The 19,109-nt window shown below is 44.9% G+C and overlaps 1 protein-coding gene across 1 annotated transcript; it reads right to left on the minus strand.

Moving 5' to 3' along the window:
* Nucleotides 1–1,187: 1,187 nt before the first annotated feature.
* ZKSCAN8 (zinc finger with KRAB and SCAN domains 8) lies at nucleotides 1,188–17,448 on the minus strand. The gene is made up of 6 exons (XM_042985465.1): nucleotides 17,256–17,448; nucleotides 8,724–9,232; nucleotides 7,984–8,122; nucleotides 5,062–5,153; nucleotides 4,649–4,772; nucleotides 1,188–4,060 (listed from the first exon to the last, which is right to left on the minus strand). Exons 2-6 carry the CDS (start codon nucleotides 9,138–9,140, stop codon nucleotides 3,099–3,101), a joined length of 1,734 nt encoding a protein of 577 aa, XP_042841399.1. The 5' UTR covers nucleotides 9,141–9,232; nucleotides 17,256–17,448; the 3' UTR covers nucleotides 1,188–3,098.
* Between the last annotated feature and the right edge of the window lie 1,661 nt (nucleotides 17,449–19,109).

Below are 19,109 nucleotides of genomic sequence, written 5' to 3' on the forward strand. Positions count from 1 at the left end.
TTTCCTCATCTATAAAATGCAAGATATAATGTGTGTCGTAACCATGAGAAACACTTAGCATAGAGCTTGGCACACAGTACGTACTTAATAAATGTCAGCTATTACTATTTCGAGTCTCAGAACCAAGAGTAAAGCTAACTGCTGTGTATGGCAATCATCCACCACATTCTAGCACTGCCACTTGCTCAAAGGAGTAAACCTTTGAAGCCTGAGACGCCTCTCCTAGGACTATGCTGGATGGCAGCAGAGTGACAGAAGAACCACTTGATCATGCCAGGTCCTAAAATGAGAAGATCATGATGGGAGAAGGTATTGGTGAACAGTTCATTTCAGATCAAGAGCATAAAAATAGAATCTGCAGGATATAAAGGAATTTAGCAGCACCCATCACTCAGTTAAGAGCTCAAAACAAGGTCATAAAGATGGAGCAACCACACTCTGGTGCAGTGATTAGCAGAGACCAAGGATGGCCTTCTAGGTGTGCCCCAAATAAACAACAGCCTTTTCTACCTTCTTACACCATGTGGCTATTTCTGGATGCGGCTGAACCAGCTTCAATAGTTCCTTCAGGTCCCAGTCTGTCCTTATTCTTTCCAGAACACTGATCTTTCAGGGCACATCTTTCCTCTGAATTCGGCCAGATGCTTAGTAATTATGGATTTAATGCATAGCATGGCTACACATTACTGTAGTAAAGAGATGTTAGCTGGTGTGCCTACAGTCATTTCAACACGTTACTCTAAGAGCCCTCACCGGACAAGTGCTCCCCTCAACCGCCTGGGAGACCGTGCACGTGTGCACGTATCTTCCCTCGGACAGTGACTCCATCCTGTAAGACCCGCATGTGGGCAGCACTGGCCTCAGGCAGAGTTCGTGTCTTACAGAGGGTACGCAGAGAACAAGGATCTAGAGACCAGATTTACTCCTGGTGTCTTGAAATTTCAAGTACAAGAGAATGAGGAATGGAATTCCCTTCAAGGGCAAGGGGATCTATAGTCAAAAAAAAAAGAGTAAGAAAATAAAGGATAATGGAAAGCACTATTTTGAAAAAGTTAACCAAGGAGGGGTGCCTGGGTGGCTCAGTCAGCTAATTGTCTGACTTCTGATTTCAGCTCAGGTCATAATCTCACAGTTCAGGAGTTCAAGCCCTGCATTGGGCTCTGCATTGGCAGTGCTGAGCCTGCTTGGGATTCTCTCTCTCTCAAAATAAATAAACTTAAAAAAAAAAAGAAAATAGAAACAGTTAACCAAGGAAACCAAGGAAACCAAGCATGACCTGTGACAGGTGGGTATCAATGGCTCAATGAAATAGGTAGAACAACCTTGATGTTGTCAGTGGTCAGGGTGGGCCATAGCGGGATACAGAAGGGATTTTATAGGGAAGGAATTTATGATATAAAAGTTGGACCTTTACAATGAAAGATTTTACGACTGGTTTTTAAAAACACCAATCTTAAAATAACATGATTAGTAAGTGCTGTCCCTGTTCAGAACAGTCAGCGTGAAGTTGTGTCAATTCTCCTGGCGTTTTCTTCAGAATGTGTAGCATATTCTTCGGCATAGGATTAATGGAATCAATTCCCATTTTGAAGCGGACTTTGGAAAAAAAGCCAAAAATGACTCAACTCCAAGTCTGGTGAACAAGTGGGTAATGGTCCAAAACGAGATACTATTCAAGACTAGAAGTCTTCCAAATGTTGGGAGGAGTGGTAGCGCTACAGCAACAACCCGGACCGCCAAATTGAAAGGGCAGACCGTGTTCGGATGCACAGGTTCTGGTGTGCTGCTTAAAACAGCCTTGTTACTTTATACAATAGCCCCTGGTATATGGAAAGCCTCAAAGGAGAAAGACGGTGCCCGGTAATGAGTTAATATTGTGTTTCTGCTAGCTTACAGATGAATTCAGAACAGTGAGGAACTGTGGGGTGAGGTATTCGACAGATCACCGCTGTGCATTTATAAAGCTAATGGCAAGAGACAGATGGAGAATGAAGGGTGAGGTGCTAAGGCCATCTGAGGAAGGGGGACGAAGGCAATGACAGCAGTGACAGACCATCCAGTCAGGGGTTTGTGCAGACTGACAGGAACCTGAGAGGGCAGGACTGTAATGGGCCAGAAGGGATGAGTGCACGTTCTCTGTAAGGATTTTAAGTCTTCAAGCACCTGTCTCCCCTTTCGCCCACACGATGCTATAACTGGAACAGTGTCCACACCTCTGTGCACCACGGCATACAGTGGGAAGGTGGAAAAGAGAGCCGGAAGTCATCCAAAGGTACAACCACCCAAGCTCGAGAGCAGCCAGGCTGGGTCTCCACTCACCTCCTTCTCTGCTTCGCTCCCACAAACATCACTTCTTTTGCTGACACAGGTGCTGGGGGTGGGGGTGGTGGAGGACACGTATGGATGCTCAGTGACTCAGAGGAGTCAGTGAAGGTGATATATGAAGAAAAATGCTGGAGTGCTGTTAAAAATATAGCATTCTGAGTTTGCGTGGGAATACGGTTTTCCACTATCAGGAACGTTGGAATAAAAGAACACGCACACTTAAGCATAAATACGTTATGTGTCTGTAAAAATTTCCCTAGAACTAGGTTCTTAGAAAGCTAAATACAAATACAAGTCTCACAGGGAGGCTGCTTCAAACTCTAAAGTAGCTTCTCGGATCAGATCGGGATAACAAGTGCGCCTGCCGGGGAATCAGTGGGGGGAGGAGATCACAGGAGATGGGAAGAAGCAGAGGAACCGGGAGGAGCCTCTCTCACACCTACAGCTACCCACCCGCAAGACAGAATTAAGTGCCTCCACCACCGGCCACTTGCTCGGATGCTACTGTGTTTCTAAAGGATGCATCAGGCCAGCAGGAGCTCCACTCCAGCAGACACCTCCTAAGACAGTCAAGCTGATCCACCTGCATCAAGGAACCGGCCCAAACTACCGAAGAGCTATTCAAACTCTGCCACCGCTATCGATTCTGATCCCACGTTAAGGTTGTAGTGATGACAAAGTTTCTGGCTTTTCGCTTGCACTGAAAGACCTCTCACCAGCATGTGGATTCTCTAATTCTGAATAATGCCCACACTAGGACTGTAGTTTTTTCCCTAAACTCCTGCGGATTCAGATTTTTCTCCACTGTGGATTCTCTGATGCCGAATGAGACTTGACCTCTGAATAAAGGCCTTCCCACACTCATGACATTGATAGGGCTTCTCCCCTGTGTGAATTCTCAGATGCTGTATGAGGCCAGTGTTCCCATTGAAGGCTTTCCCACATTCTTTACATTTATAGGGTCTTTCTCCAGTGTGGATTCTCTGATGTTCGATCAGGCCTGACTTCTGACTGAAGGCCCTCCCACACTCATTGCATTTGTAGGGTTTCTCCCCAGTGTGGCTTCTCTGATGGCCAATGAGGTGTGAGCTCCGCCTGAAGGTTTTCCCACACTCCTCACACTCATAGGGCTTCTCTCCTGTGTGGATTCTCTGATGTCCAATGAGGTGAGAGCTATGACTGAAAGCTTTCCCACACTCATTACATTCATAGGGTCTCTCCCCACTGTGGATTCTCTGGTGCAGAATGAGGCCTGCACTCTGACTGAAAGCCTTCCCACACTGATTGCACTGATAGGGCTTCTCCCCAGTATGAATTCTCTGGTGCAGGATCAGGCCCGTGTTTTGACTGAAGGCTTTACCACACTCCTTACAGTGATAGCGTTTTACTTTGTTGTGGATATCCTGATGGGAAAGAAGGGCTGACCTATAACTGAAGGCTTTCCCACACACGTTACATTGATAGGGTTTCTCCCCAGTGTGGATTCTCCAGTGGCGAACAAGGCCTGAGCTCTGGGCAAAGCTCTTCCCACATTCGTCACATTTATGCCGTCTCTCCTGGGTGGGATTTCCCCGCTGCCTCTCTAATCTGCCCAGAAGATCTCGGGCTTCTCCACGCTCATGACCCCCGATAACATCCCCGTTGCATTTGGCAGCTGTCTCTCCATGTGGTTGGATTCCAGTAGATATTACCTGTTTCGAAGCTAATTCCCTGTTCTCACTCCTGGTCTCACCACCTGAAATTAAAATGTGATAAACATCAAGCCAATGTCACTTGCTATTCTCCATGTTAGAAAGGAATAGAATATAAGGGAAAAGGAAAACACACAGGCAAAAACTACCAGCAATCACACAGCTTCCATCTGTCTCCAAGCTGCTATCATAATCCAGGGAGATGAGAACAGGGCCAAGCAGAAGTACCACAAGCCAAATGGGGAAGAAAGGCCATGAACAAGGAGGGCTGTTGGGAGGCACGAAGGCAGGGAAGGGACCACCTGAGGGGCAGCTGGGGAGTGGGTAGGAATACAGACGTAGTGAATGACCTAACAGGACAGGAATGGGAAAAACCCTGGCACTGACAGGGAGGAGCACGACAGGCCCGAAAGTCCCACAGGGCTGGGAGCAGAGGACTCCCACTGGCAGACAGAACAGTACCCAGAGTAAGCCCTGGATCAGAGAGTAAAAGTCCATGGGCCAGCACTGTTTCTCTCTGTTAGTTCCTGAGTTTAAACTTAAGAATGTCTTTCAGACAACTCACAGCTACCATCACATAACAAACAAACAAAAAAACCTTAAATGATGACAATAACCAGAGCTCTCCTTACCCAGGGAGAACATGTTTCTGTAATTTTCTGGCCTGTCATCTCTATGCAGATCCTTCTGTGATGGATCAAGAAGCCACTCCTCTCGAATTAGGGACACAGCCATGTCTTCGATCTTCTCCAAAGTCTGAAACAAAACAAAATCCCCATGTGGGACTGGCAGTGTTCCATGGCTCAAACCCAGACTGTCAGAGGTCCGCCAGTGCTGGGGAGGATCAAGGGGTGGGAACATACTGTGTAAAGGGATCTGACTAAGCGGGGGACAAAGAGGGAAACGCACCAGATTTGGTGGGGGAAGTCAAGAATCCTGCAGAAACATCTGGGGCAAGTTCCTGGCGAGTACTGCTACAGAGAGCCTGGGCACGTGGCAGATGCCACCGGTGCTGCGAAGCAGATCTAGAAGCAGTACAACTCACCTGCAGCCCTGCTGTGAGAAGCGTGGCCGTCATCTCCTGGTTCCCAGGACTTCCTTTCTGGGAAGAGGCAGGACTCTCACAGGTAGAGATGGCTGAGAGGAGAAAGAAGCGAGGAGTGAGACCACCCTGTCCCACAGTTGCAGGAGCCAGCACTAACCCATTCCAAAGCTGTCTGCATTTCAGAAGATATGCATGTCAGAGATTTTGCACAAGAAGTGCTGAGCGGCCCCTGGCTGCCTCAGTACGTGGAGCGTGCGGCTCCAGATCTCGGGGTCATGAGTTTGAGTACAGAGTATAGAGACTGCTTAAATAAACATTTAAAACATTAAAATGAAACATAAAATGAAATAATATAAAATATAAAAAGTCAAATCAAATCAAATCTGACATCTTGGGCTCTGGGTCCACACTAATGGCTGCCCACAGGACATCTGCACTTTGATGTCCCACTCAGCCTGAAATTCCGTGTCGAAAATAGAGTGCTGGTTTCCTAACAGGAGCTGCTTTTCAATTTCTTCTCTCCCACCAAAACTACGTTCCATCCTTGTGCTTGTGTACAGCATTTCTTCAGGTCTTCATCTCTTGGCAAATGGAATATGAGAACCAACAGAACCAATCTACCTCTATTAACTCTATTACCTTCCTGAAATGTCCACCATGACTGCCACTATCTGCTTCCCATAGGTATCAGACAGTGCAACACCAGTAAACAGACTACTGTGTTTTGGGGAATACGCTTTAGAACTTTAGACAAGAATTATATAACTAACTGAAACTGTTCCTATGTTTCTTCTTTAGGAATGTTAAAAACCCATTTATATAGAACTGCTATAAAACACATAAATGAAAAAAGAAACGCAGAGTAAACACAAGATGACACTAGAATGGTCTTGTTCTGCAAGAAGTTCTCAAAAAAATGATAGGGAAGTGTCAAAAGGACACAGAAGCCAGACTGAGGGGGGCCTCCTCTGAACAAATCTGAGACAATTTAGGCATCAAAATAAACACAATAATAAAATAAAGATAACTAAAGATACTTTATTTCTGGAATAAAGTAAGAATTTAGGAGTCCATACTGACATATAAAATAAGATGGGGAGGGAACACTCTCTATTACAAGTAAGGGTAGAAGGAATGACATAGTTAGAAAATCATCATTTTGTAAGTCTTAGTAATCACCAATTCAGTCAAGAAGCAACAATGAATATTAAAACTAGTATTTTAGCAACAAAAGTTTGATGTGGACCAAATACTTACACAGACTCAAGAGTACTTCCCCCACAAATTACTTATTTATCATAAAGGGAAAAATAGTAACCACAATGATTACCTTAGCAAAAATAAGCCTTTTTAAAAAAAAACGTGTATTTATCTTGAGAAAGAGAGAGAGTATGCGCCAGCGGGAAAGCAGCAGAAAGGAGGAGAGAGAATCCCAGGCAGACTCTGCTGTCAGCGCTGAGCCTGATGAGGGACTCAAATTCATTAACTGTGAGATCATGACCTGAGCCGAGATCAAGAGTTGGACATTTAACCCACTGAGCCGCCAGGCGCCCCAAACCTAACCAAGAATAACCTTAACCAAGTCATCAAAGGTACCAACACCAATAACAGGACAATTTCCTGTTGTAATGCTGAGAAGGATACAACAGTACTTTTGGGGAGTTCCTGACACATAGGCACAGCTTGAATTTACTCGTAAGGAAACATCACACGAACCCAAATTTTACAGCTATTCTATAAAATAACCAACCCGTACTCTCAAAAAATGTCAAGGTCATGAAGGGCAAAGAAAGGCCAAGAAACTATTTTGAATTGAAGGAGTCTACAGAGACAAAACAACTGACTGCAAAATGGAATCTTGGATTAGATTCTGGAAGATTACTGGGACAACAGACAAAACATGTGTATGAACTATGGACCAGATTAGTACAGTAGCAGCATTACACTTCCTAATTGTGATGCATTTATTGTGGCTATCAAAGAAAATGCTCTTGCTTGAAGAATTATATACTGAAATAATTATAAATAAAGTGGCATGATGATACCAGCAAAACCTCAAAACGTCTATGTTGTTAATACATTGAGGTAACATGGGTCGGTCAGTGGGCTGAATGTCCAACTCTTGATTTCAGCTCAGGCCATGATCCCAGGGTCATGGGATCAAGCCCCGTGTCCGGGCTCGAGGTGTGGAGCTGGCCTGAGATTCTCTCTCTACTTCTCCCTCTGACCCTGCCCAGCTCATGCTCTCACGTTGCAGGCATTTGTAGCACATCCTCCCCTCCCCACCACTTGTTAAGCACCCAACTCTGGTTTCTGGTTTTGGCTCAGGTCATGATCCTGGTTAGTGGGATCAAGTGAGATTCTCTCTCTCTGCCCCTCCCGCCTCCCAACATGCACATGCTCTCTCCCTCTCTCCCTCTCTCCAAATACATATATAAACTTAAAAAAACAAAAACAAAAACAAAAACCACACTGGGAAGGCACCTGGATGGCTCAGTTGGTTGAGCATCCAACCTCAGCTCAGGTCATGCTCTCACAGCTCATGAGTTTGAGTCCCATGTCAGGCTCTCTGCTGTCAGCTGCAGAGCCTGCTTCAGATCCTCTGTCCCCTTTCTCTCTCTGCACCTCCCCTGCTCACTTTCTTTCTCTCAAGAATAAATACATTTAAAAATTAAACTAAAATTTAAAAAAATATACTGGGATAACAGAAATGTGTGAATATATAAGAATCCCCAAATTCTTTGATTTGTTCTTGAACTTACCAATGGGACTGACAGTCTATATCTGAAGCCTAGATAAACACTTAAACTCAGATCTTAGGACTGGTCTGTACACAAGAATTCTAGTTCCTGGTTCTCCAGGAACTCAACAGGTACTTTCTTTCCTATTCCTCCCTCTCATCAATGAAGTCTGGTTCCTTACCTTTCTCTTGTGACCCTTGGGACACCGGAGATTTGTGCTGCATTGCCATGGGTCGGAGCTGAGTATTTGGAAGCCCTGGTGTAGACTCTGAATGTACGACCTCCTCCCAGAGTCCATGTCCATGTGCACGGGCTGGGACCTGAAAACAACAGGGCAGCTGCATTACAAGAAATTCCTTTGCGAGAGGAAGTGAACAACATAAAACAATCAAGAAGAGCTCATCTCTAGGGACACACGCTTGGGAAAGGAGGAAGCAGAATCTCACTTACTTCCTAGAGGCAGTAAGAACACAAATGTGTTGATTACCGCAGAAAGGCATCATTTCTGATGCCCTTCCTACCATTTTGCACTCCCAAGGCATGAGAAGCCTGATAAACAGAAACCTAGAGCAGTTATTCAACAGAAAAAACTTTTGGTAACAAACCAGGAAACCTTAGTTCTGGTCTCAGATCTACCTTTAATTATGAGTGTCCAAAGTAACTGAAGTAATTCAAGCTCCCCACATACCAGTTTCCCACTTGGCAAAGATCACTGCAAGGATGTTGAGGATAAAAAACGTACACGTATCCTTTACAAAAATAAAAAGGACTCTACCAATATGAGCCACGCCGTACCGGAACTATTTTTATCCTCACAAACGGAAATCGACACCCAGCGCTCATTGCACCGCTGCGGTGCTGGTGTCTATCACCCAGCTTGCACACACCGTGGGCACAGCATGCACACATCCGTCTACTTACTGGCCGTCCTAATATATCAATCTGTCTTTCTAAATCCTCCAGCAGGGTCACCACCTCCTCTCCGTTCTCTAGCTGATGTTCCTTAACCAGAGTCTGAAGCTCCTCAGGCAGGATGGTCAAGAACTGTTCTAGCACTAATAACTCCAAGATCTGCTCCTTGGTGTTCAAATCTGGCCTTAGCCACTGATGGCAGAGTGCGCGGAGTTGGATCAGAGCTTCTCGGGGTCCTAATGTCTCCCGGTAGCATAACTTCCTGAAGCGCAGACGGAATGACTCCTGGCCAGGAGGGTTATTTTCATGCAGACTAGATTCCTGGTCCCAGCCATGATCTTCCTCTACCTTGACAATTACAAGGTCTTCTTCAGGAGCGTGGTCTGGTGGGGATGAGGCTGACAACTTTCTTGATTCTGCTGCCATTTAGGGCTGGAAAAACTCAGGAGGCTCGTTTCCACTACCTTCTCTATCTTCTTAAGAAGAACCTTCCAAGGGCCTCTTTTCTAAGGGCAATTCTTGGAGAAGAGAAATCGTCAAACAATATTAAAGCAAATCAAAGGTCATAGTAATTTACTAAGACAGCTTAACAAGTTCCTACCACAACACAGACTTCATGGCTTGGTCATTTAAGTGATCCTCTCCACTGTTCCAGAAGTAACGCCTTACCTCCTTAGCTTTCTGCCATGCCAAATCCATCTGGGGAATATTCCCTTCCTTCTGCTTCCTCTCCTTGGGGATGGGGAATACGGCAAAACAAAGTTAGGAAACCATGTAGACTGGGTCTAATTGAAGGTCTGCATTTAACCTCAGCTGGTCTTCACTGATGCTGATTTAACCTTCAGTATTTGCAACTCTAGCTATACTGTTTCTACACACTTCAACTCTCAACCTATCCCTTGTGTTCAACAGACCTTTCTTTCTTTCCTTCTTTTTTTCTTCCTTTCTTTCCCTTCTTTCCTTCCTTCTTTCTTTCTTGACAGAGAGAGAGGAGTGGGGGGGGGGAGAGAGAGAGAGAGAGGGAGGGAGGAAGGAAGAGAAGCGGGGCTCATCCAAAGTGGGGCTCAAGCTCACCTGAAGCAGGGCTCAAGCTCACCCAATGTGGCACTCAAACTATGAGATCATGACCTGAACTTAAGGACTGAACCACCCAGGCACCCCAACAGACATACACTTCTACATAATCTAGCTCAAGCTATTGTCCAGAATTCCTAACACCAAAGTCTTCTCCACCTAATGTCCATTATCCTTCTGTGCTCTCCATCTTCCCTCCTATGTCAAAGCTAACTACTTCTCCCGTGGACCTTATCTCACTCTACAACTCCTTGGAGCACTGGTTGCTACCTTTCCAGGAACCTAAATGCCCATCTACACACACTAACAACCTCCAGAATGTTTTATAAATAGAATCATACAGTAGGTATCCCTCTGAGTCTGGCACCTTCCACTTGGCATAATACATATGAGGTCATCAACGTCGTGTGTACCAGTAGTTTATTCCTTATGGAGATGTATGTTTATCTGTTCCCTAGTTGAGAGTATCTCAACTCATTTTCAGTATTTGACGATTACAAATAAAGGCACGATGAACATGTGCATTTGAGGTTTTGTGTAAACATGTTCTCATTTCACTTGGGTAAATATCTAAAGTAAAACTGATGCATCACATGGCAGGTCTATGTATAACTTTATAAGAAACTGTAAAACTTTTTTTTTTTTAATGTTTATTTATTTTTGAGAGAGCATGAGCAGGGGAGGGGTGGGGAGAGAGGGGAGGACAGAGGATCCAAAGCAGGCTCCATGCTGACAGCAGAGTCCAAAACTGTTTTCAAAGTGCCTATAACACTTTGCATTCCACTGGCTATATGTGAGAACTGGTTCTCTCTATCCTAACAAGCAGCATTTGATATGGTTTTATTTTTAATCTTAGATATTCTAACAAGTATGTAATGGTATCTCATTATGGTTTAATTAATTAATTAATTTTTTAACCACTCCCTGATATCTCACTATGGTCTTTTTTTTTTTTTTTTTTAAATGTTTATTTTTGAGAGAGAGCGAGCACACGCCACAGATTCTGAAGCAGGCTCCAGGTTCTGAGCTGTTAGCACAGAGCCTGATGTGGGGCTCGAACCCACGAACCACGAGATGATGACCTGAGCTGAAGTTGGTTGCTCAACTGACTGAGCCACCCAGATAGATGCCTATTCACTACGGTCTAAATCTGCATCTTCCTTCTACTTCTGTAGAGCATCCTTTCACCTGTTTGTCTACCACCCATATTATCTTCTCTGGTGAAGTTATCTGCTCAAAACTTTTGCCTGTTTTAAAAATAAACTTCTTTATTATTGAGTTTTGAGAATTCCTTACATATCTTGGACACGAGACCATTATGATATATATGATGTGCAAGTATTTCCTCCTCTTCATTCCTTTAACAGTGCCTTTCCAAGAACACAAATCCATAACTTTTCTGAAGTCTAATTTGTCATTTTTTTTCTTTTAGGGATTGTGCTTTTGGTGTCATACCTAAGAAATTTTTGCTGAACTCACAGTCGCAAAGATTTTCTCCTGTTTTCTTCTAAAACTTCTATAGTTTTAGGTTTTACCATAGGTCTATGATCCATCTTGAGTTAATTTTTTTAAGTAATCTCCGCACCCAACATGGGGCTCAAAATCATGACCCCGAGATCAAGAATCACACACTCCACCTACTGAGCCGGCCAGGCATCCCAAATTTTGAGTTCATTTTTTGTACAGAATTTGAGTTGTGGATGGAGTTTAACTTTTTGGAACACAGCTACCAAATTGTTCCAGCACCTTCAAAAAGATTACCCCTTTACCGACTGAATTATCTTTACATCTTTGTCAAAAATCAATGGACCACGTATGTGTGTTATTATTTCTGTAATCTCTATTCTGGTCCATTGACCTATATGTTTACCCTTTTCCCCAAACAAAATTGTCTTGATTATTGCGGCTTTAAAATATTAAAACCAAATATTAAGAGTCCTGCAACTTTGCTGCAATATTTTCAAAATTGTTTTGACTTTAAGTTTATTTATTTTGAGAGAGACAGAGACAGTGTGAGTGGGGTTGGGGCAGAGAGAGAGGGAGAGAGAATCCCAAGCAGGCTCCACACTGTCAGCAGAGAGCTTGATGCAGGGCTCGAACCCACCAAACTGTGAGATCATGAGCTGAGCCAAAACCAAGAGTCAGACGCTTAACCCACTCAGCCACCCAGGAGCCTCTGTTTTTTCTAATTCCATGGTCTTTTGATACAAATTCCTACCAGCCCTCTCTCCCGGAACTGGATTTGTGCTGGATCTATACAGCTCACTGACATTTTAATATCCATTCTATAAACACACTCTATCTCTCCATTTAAGTCTTCTCCAATTTCTTTCATTAATGCCCCAAATACCTATTCTTAAAGGAATTGACAGAATATTTTCTCCTTTAAAATCTTTTCTTGGAGCACCTGGCTGCCTCAGGCAGAAGAGCATACAACCCTTGATCTCAGAGTCATGAGTTCAAGTGCCACGTTGGGTGTAGAGCTTACTTTAAATGAGTAATTTTCCTACAGTTACGTATTATTAGTTGCAAAGGAGTTTTGACTTCCTAACTTAATTGTATGTTCTCTATAAGTAAAGATCTGTATCTTTTACTTTATTGATAGAATCAAAGATCATTCAAGGCCTATTATTTATAATATCTAACACGGAAGGTATCTGTCTTTGTTTAAGAGCAAGATTTAGATACAAAACCTATAGATCTAAAGACTTTATTAAAGGGTCCTATTTCTTTGTGGGTATGTCTATGGCCTTTAGCTTTGGTAACAGACATCACTTCTTGCCTGTACTTGCAGTGGTTAAGTGGTCTTCCTGCCTTTGGCTATTCTTTTCTCTCATTCATGTTCCCCACAGCTGCCTGTTGTGGGTTGAACTGTGTCCTCCCAAAAGACATGCTGAGGTCCTAACCTCTGATACCTGTGAATGCGACCTTATTTGGAAATAGGGTCTTTGCAGATGTAATTAAGTTAAGATAAGGTTATACTGGAGTAGAGTAAGCCCTTAATACAACATGACTGGTGTTCTTTTAGGAAAGTAAGAGACACAGAGACTGAGATATACAAAGAGAAAGCCATGTGAAGACACAGACAAAGAAGAGAGCTGTGAGACCACAGACGCAGAGGTAAGGAGTTATGCAGCCACAAGCCAAGGAATGCCTTTAACAAGCAGAAAGTCGGTGAACGTGGCTCTGCCAACATCTTTTTTTTTTTTTAAGTTTCTTTTTTTTTTTTCTGTTTATTTTATTTTTGAAAGAGAGGGCACAAGTGGGGAAGGGACAGAGAGGGGAGGGGACAGAGGATCCGAAGCAGGCTCTGCTCTGACAGCAGAGAGCCCAATGTGGGGCTTGAACCCATGAACCATGAAATCATGACCTGAGCCAAAGTCAGACATTTAACCAACTTAGTGCCCCCAGGCACCCCTGCCAACATCTTGACTTTGGACTTTTAGCCTCCATAACTACGAAAGAATAAATTTCTGCTGTGCTAAGCCACCCAGCTTGTGCTACTTTGTTATAATATGTTACCCTATAAAATTAACACCTTTCTAGAAAGACTTTTAATAAATATGTAATATAACTCATCACTTTAAAATCTTTTGAAAGGGAACCCACCTCTTCAGCATGATATGCAATGTCCTTTATGGTATGTAAACCTGCTTACCTTTATCTACTATAAGCTCACCTTCACATACCTTTTCCAAATGTGGCTTTCTTTTTTAAAAAAAAAATTTTTTTTAATGTTTATTTTATTCATTTTTGAGAGACAGAGAGAGACAGCACAAGTGGGACAGGGCAGAGAGAGAGAGAGAGAGAGAGGGAGACCCAGAATATGAAGCAGGCTCCAGGCTCCGAGCTGTCAGCACAGAGCCTGACGCGGGGCTCGAACTCACGAGCCGTGAGATTATGACCTGAGCCAAAGTCGGACGCTCAACCAACTGAGCCACCCAGGCGCCCCCAAATGTGCCTTTCTTTAGGCTCCACTCTATTACAGAGCTCTTTATTCTAGTTCAGTGGTTTTCAACCGGGCCAATTTTGCTCCCCTCTCCCAGGGACACTTGGCAATCTCTGAAAACATTTCTGGTTGTTAAAACTGAAGGGAAGGGATTCTACTGGTATCCAGTAGGTAGAAGCCCAAGATGCTACTAAACATCTTACAATGCATAACACAGACCCCCCAACAAAGGATGATCTGTCAATGCCAAGGTTCATAAAGCCCGGTCTAGCTGAAACCATTCACTCGAACTTAAAAGTCTCAGCTTACCTACTATTTTTTCTTGAGGTGTGTGTCACTCCCACTCTGACATGCCCCAACCCACAAGCAGATTAAGGTGCTCATTCTTGCCAAGACATTTTTCACATGGTCCAAATAGAGGATTGATCACATTGTGTAGGTACTGTAAATGTGTGCCCATGGCCACGGTTTTATTGCAAATGTTTGTTTGTGGCAGTCACCTTCTTCTCTGTCCCTCTTATAAGACAAGGAAGTTTTATTACATATTTGTATTCCAGAAAGACCACAAAGGCAGCACTACAGACAATGGAAAGGAGCATAAATGAAGGCAGTATATCCAAAACAGCTGGCAAGAGATGAACATGAGAAAACCACACCTATAATCCTCAAAGAAAGAGGAGAGACAGGCCCTTAGGAGGAAAATCAGATTACATCTACTTCTTGACATGAGTCTTGAAAGCAGTGCCTCTTTCAGGAGTTTTTTTTAGGGGGCAGGGGGAAGAATGGGGTAGGGGTAGTTCAGTCTCTACAATCAAATGAAAACACAGAGCTTTTCCACAGAAAAAAACCCCATAGGCACAAAAGCTTACATTCAGTTTCAGCACAGTTCACAGACCTGATGCCCACACAAGGACTCCAGGGCCATTAAGAACCTTACTTAGAGGGATGCCCGGCTGGCTCAGTGGGAAGGGTTTGCGACTCCTGGTCTCAGGGTGCTGAGTCTGAGCCCCATGTTGGGGGGTAAAGATTACTAAAAAATATATCAGGGCGCCTGGGTGGCTCAGTTGGTTAGGCAGCCGACTCTTGATTTCAGCTCCGGTCATGATCCCACAGTTTGTGAGTTCAAGCCCTGTGTCGGGCTCTGTGCTGACAGCACAGAACCTGCTTGGGATTCTGTCTCTGCCCCTCCCCAGATCGCGCACACTCTCTCCTTCTCTTTCTTAAAAAAAAAAAAAAAAAAAAATTATATATACATATATATGTATATATACATATATACACACATATACACATACACACACATGTGTGTATGTATATATGTATATATGTGTGTGTATATATATATATATATATATAAACTTAAAAAAACAAAAAACCACCCTTAGAGAGCATGGACAGAAAAGGAAAAAAGTTGGAAAATTATCTTTAAAATTCTATATGGTTGAGGGGTGCCTGGGTGGCTCAGTCAGTTAAGTGTCTGACTTCAGCTCAGGTTGTGATCTCACGGTTTGTGGGTTCGAACCCCGTGTCGGGCTCTGTGCTGACAGCTCGGAGCCTGGAGCCTGCTTGGGATTCTGTGTCTCCCCCTCTCTCTGCCCCTCCCCCACTCATGCTCGGTCTCTCTCTGTCTCTCAAAAATAAAGTAAAACATTAAAAAAAAAGAATACCTGGTCAAGGGGTACCTGGGTGGCTCAGTCAAGCATCGGACTCTTGACTTTGGCTCAGGTTCACGGGTTTGAGCCTCACATGGGGCTCCATGTTGACAGAACAGAGCCTGCTTGGGATTCTCTCTCTGCCCCTTCCCCACTCTCTCTCTCAAAATAAAATGAACTTAAAAAAAAAAAAAAAGAATACTTGCTCAAGTTTATTGATTTAGGAAGTTAAAATAGTCAACATGTACAGTCTCCTGATCTCAAATGCTACATAATCCTGTGAACTACTAAAGACACAACTCAGATTTAAAAGCATTATTCTCTTGGGCGCCTGGGTGGCTCAGTCGGTTGGGCAGCCGACTTCAGCTCAGGTCATGATCTCGCGGTCCGTGAGTTCGAGCCCCGCGTCGGGCTCTGAGCTGTCAGCACAGAGCCTGTTTCAGATTCCGTGTCTCCCTCTCTCTCTGCCCCTCCCCCGTTCATGCTCTGTCTCTCTCTGTCCCAACAATAAATAAACGTTAAAAAAAAATTTGTTTAAAAAAAATTAGGACATTACGGGCGCCTGGGTGGCTCAGTTGGTTAAGTGTCCACCTTTGGCTCAGGTCATGATCTCGTGGTTTGTGAGTTCAAGCCCTGTGTTGGGCTCTGGGCTGACAGCTCAGAGCCTGAAGCCTGCTTCGGATTCTGTGTCTCCGTCTCTCTCTCTCTCTCTCTCTCTCTCTGACCCTCCCCTGTTCATGCTCTGTCTCTCCCTGTCTCAAAAATAAATAAAACATTAAAAAAAATTTTTTAAAAGCATTATTCTCTTAATAGATGAAAAGGAATGCTTTTCTTCCTTCAAACTAATGAGGTCTACTTGGGGATGTTTGAGAACCGAAAACAAAACAAGAAAGAGACTGTCCAGGCTTTAAAGATCAAGAGAAAAACCGGTGAAGCCAAAACTGTGCTTTACAGTTATCAAAGTGAGGAAGCCAGTTTTAACATCTGCTACATTTCACCCTTCACCACGAATTCAAAATGCTTACGATTTGTTAAAACGATTCCTGCATAAATATACTTAACTGAACTACTCAAACAACAGGAATATGGGTTGTTTTGAGAGGTGGTAGCGGCGGTCTTACTGTTGCCTGACAAAAAAAACCACTCGTGAGTGCCCCGAGTTTTAGAAACGGGGCCCCTCCAAAAAGGGTTCCCAGGCATCTACTTTAGTCGGCCTTGAGGAACAAAGTAAGTACTCGGAGTAAGGGTGAATTCTCTATTACCCCAGAGATGTGACAAATGTGTCTTTTGTGCAGTTATCTCAACGCGCCACCGTGTTCTGCATACACTACGAACAGCAGATTGCCTTAACAGCAAACATAGGTTTCCAAGGATAATTCGGGGCTTCCAAAAACAAAGTACAGCTTGAAAAAAAAAAAAAAATTTTTTTTTTTTTTGTATCGTGAAGGAAATGCAAAATTGCTGAGTAAAAACAATTCGGATCGTGGGAACAGTTGCATAGAAGATAACTTGGGGCCGGTTTCCCATTTTAAGAACAACAGCACCCCAGAAAGAGGAACGGGATGACGAAAGCGAGAGTTTGGGGACGCGCCCCCTGCGGACCCTGATGCCCGGCCCTGGCCCCTCGGTCCCCGGTCCCCGCCGCGTCCGCGTCCCCCGCGGACCCTCAGGCCCGGCCCCGTCTGTCCCCGGTTCCCGCCGCGTCCGCGCCTCCCGCGGACCCTCAGGCCCGGCCCCGACCCGGTCTGTCCCCGGTTCCCGCCGAGTCCGCGCCCCTTGCGGACCCTCAGGCCTGGCCCCGGCGGCGGCCTACTCTGGCCCACAAAGCCCTCCCCTCCCCCGCCCGGAGCCCGGCCCGTTACTCACCGCGAGTTCCGGGGGCGGCCCGGGGCGGGGAAGGGAGGCTGCGGAGGACGGACGGACGGGCTCGCAGGAAGGGCGGGGGGGCAAACCGGGGCGAGAGCTGTAGTCGGACGCGGGCCCGCCGGCCTCCAACTTCCAAACCCGCGAAGGCACAACCTCGACCGACGCGCATCTTGTCGGGAGGCACTTCCGGAGGCTCTCTAGGAACCTGGAGGTCTGGAAGCTCTATGGCCGGCCGGCTAGGGGGACCGGCGCCCCGCCCTCCGCAGGCCCCGGGCTCGTCCGCCAGTGCGCGCCTAGCGGTCCCCGGCGGGAGTGGGGACGTGGGTGCGAGCTCGGGTCCTGGCGGTGCTGGCGACTGGGCGCGGAAAGACCCCCGCACTCGGCTGTCCTCCGAGCCTCCTGTACAGACTGCCGATCGTTTGAGGAATTCCTCCCCATCACGGTTCACAGCCTTTTGAATCCCCTATGGCGCTTACTAATAAATAGTACACCTTGTACTGTTGTGTTCACACAACCATTGTAAGGGCGGCTGGGTGGCTCAGTCCGATGCGTGTCAGACTCTTGGTCCCGGCTGGGGTCGTGATCCCAGGGTTGGGGGCATCGAGCCCCTTGTGTCAAGCTCCACAACCGGCTCCGTGCTGAGTGTGGAGCCTGCTTAGGATCCTGTCTCCCTCTGCCTTTCTCCCCTACTCGTACTCTCTCGCTCTCGCTCGCTCTCTACTCTCAGAAAGAGAGAGAGAAAGAGAGAGAAAGAAAGACCAACCATTGTGATTGAGAATAAATTTCCTCTGAATCTTTGTATCTGTTCAGCCCTTTTCTATCTTACTGAATTGCAATCTCTTAAAGCCAGCTTTGTAGCTTAGCTTTTCAAATACCAAACCCGGGAGGGAAGCTTCAGTAGTGGACTTTTGTTTTAATACCGCAAATCTACGTTCACATCTACATTCATTCTTTTCTTGACTGAGAGAAAGCCAATCTCACAGTAGATTAGTAGGGGCTTTATTCTAGTCATTGTCTTACTGAGACACTATTTCAGTCCTTCTGAACAACTGCTTGCATGCTCATTAGCTTCTAGGGGTCCCGTGCAAACATGGAAAGAGTACACGTGCTTGCAAGCAGTGCTCCCAATCCTTGCCCTCTCAGGGTATCTACCATGTGTCCTTGTAAACGTTAAGATTCACGGACTTCCACATAGATGTAAATCTTAATTTACACGTCGCCTTCATGCATTATGTTTCTATCATATTTGATCAGAAGTATTGCCTGCAGGCCTGTGTTTCACTGTTTTTCCGGTTCTTCCTGTTTTGGGACCTCCTTGAGGTCACTTGAGATTACAGAAGGCTGACATCAGTCACCTACTGCCGTGATAGTGCACACTTTGATACCATTGTATTAAAGATACAGCTTTTCAGACTAACTAGGATTTGGGGGTGGGGGTTGAGGAAAATGTCTTATTTGTGTTGTTTAGGTCCCCCTCCTATTATGATTCCTTCAACATCTTTCCTAACCACCCACTTATTCTGAGTTCTCAGGTGCCCCTCCAATCTTCACCTTAACTTCCCCTCTTTAGCTGCTTCTACTGATACCCACCACCAATGTTTCTATCCAGTCTCCAACCTGAACCGGAAAATATTCTGTCCACCCATCAGGACTAAATCTTAGTAGTTTTATTTGTTTTTAGGGTTTTTTTTTTTGTTTTCATCTAATCATCACAATGAAACAAATAAGAATAAGCACTGAGAAGTTACAGTGTTTCTAGACTCCTTCAAAACACTTATTTTTGCTGTTTATTTTATAGTTCTTGCCTCCCAGATGGGGTGGTGACTGGAAGTAACTGGCAACAGACTAGGAACT

The sequence above is a fragment of the Panthera tigris genome, chromosome B2 (assembly GCF_018350195.1).
Source record: "Panthera tigris isolate Pti1 chromosome B2, P.tigris_Pti1_mat1.1, whole genome shotgun sequence".
Lineage (NCBI taxonomy): Eukaryota > Metazoa > Chordata > Mammalia > Carnivora > Felidae > Panthera > Panthera tigris.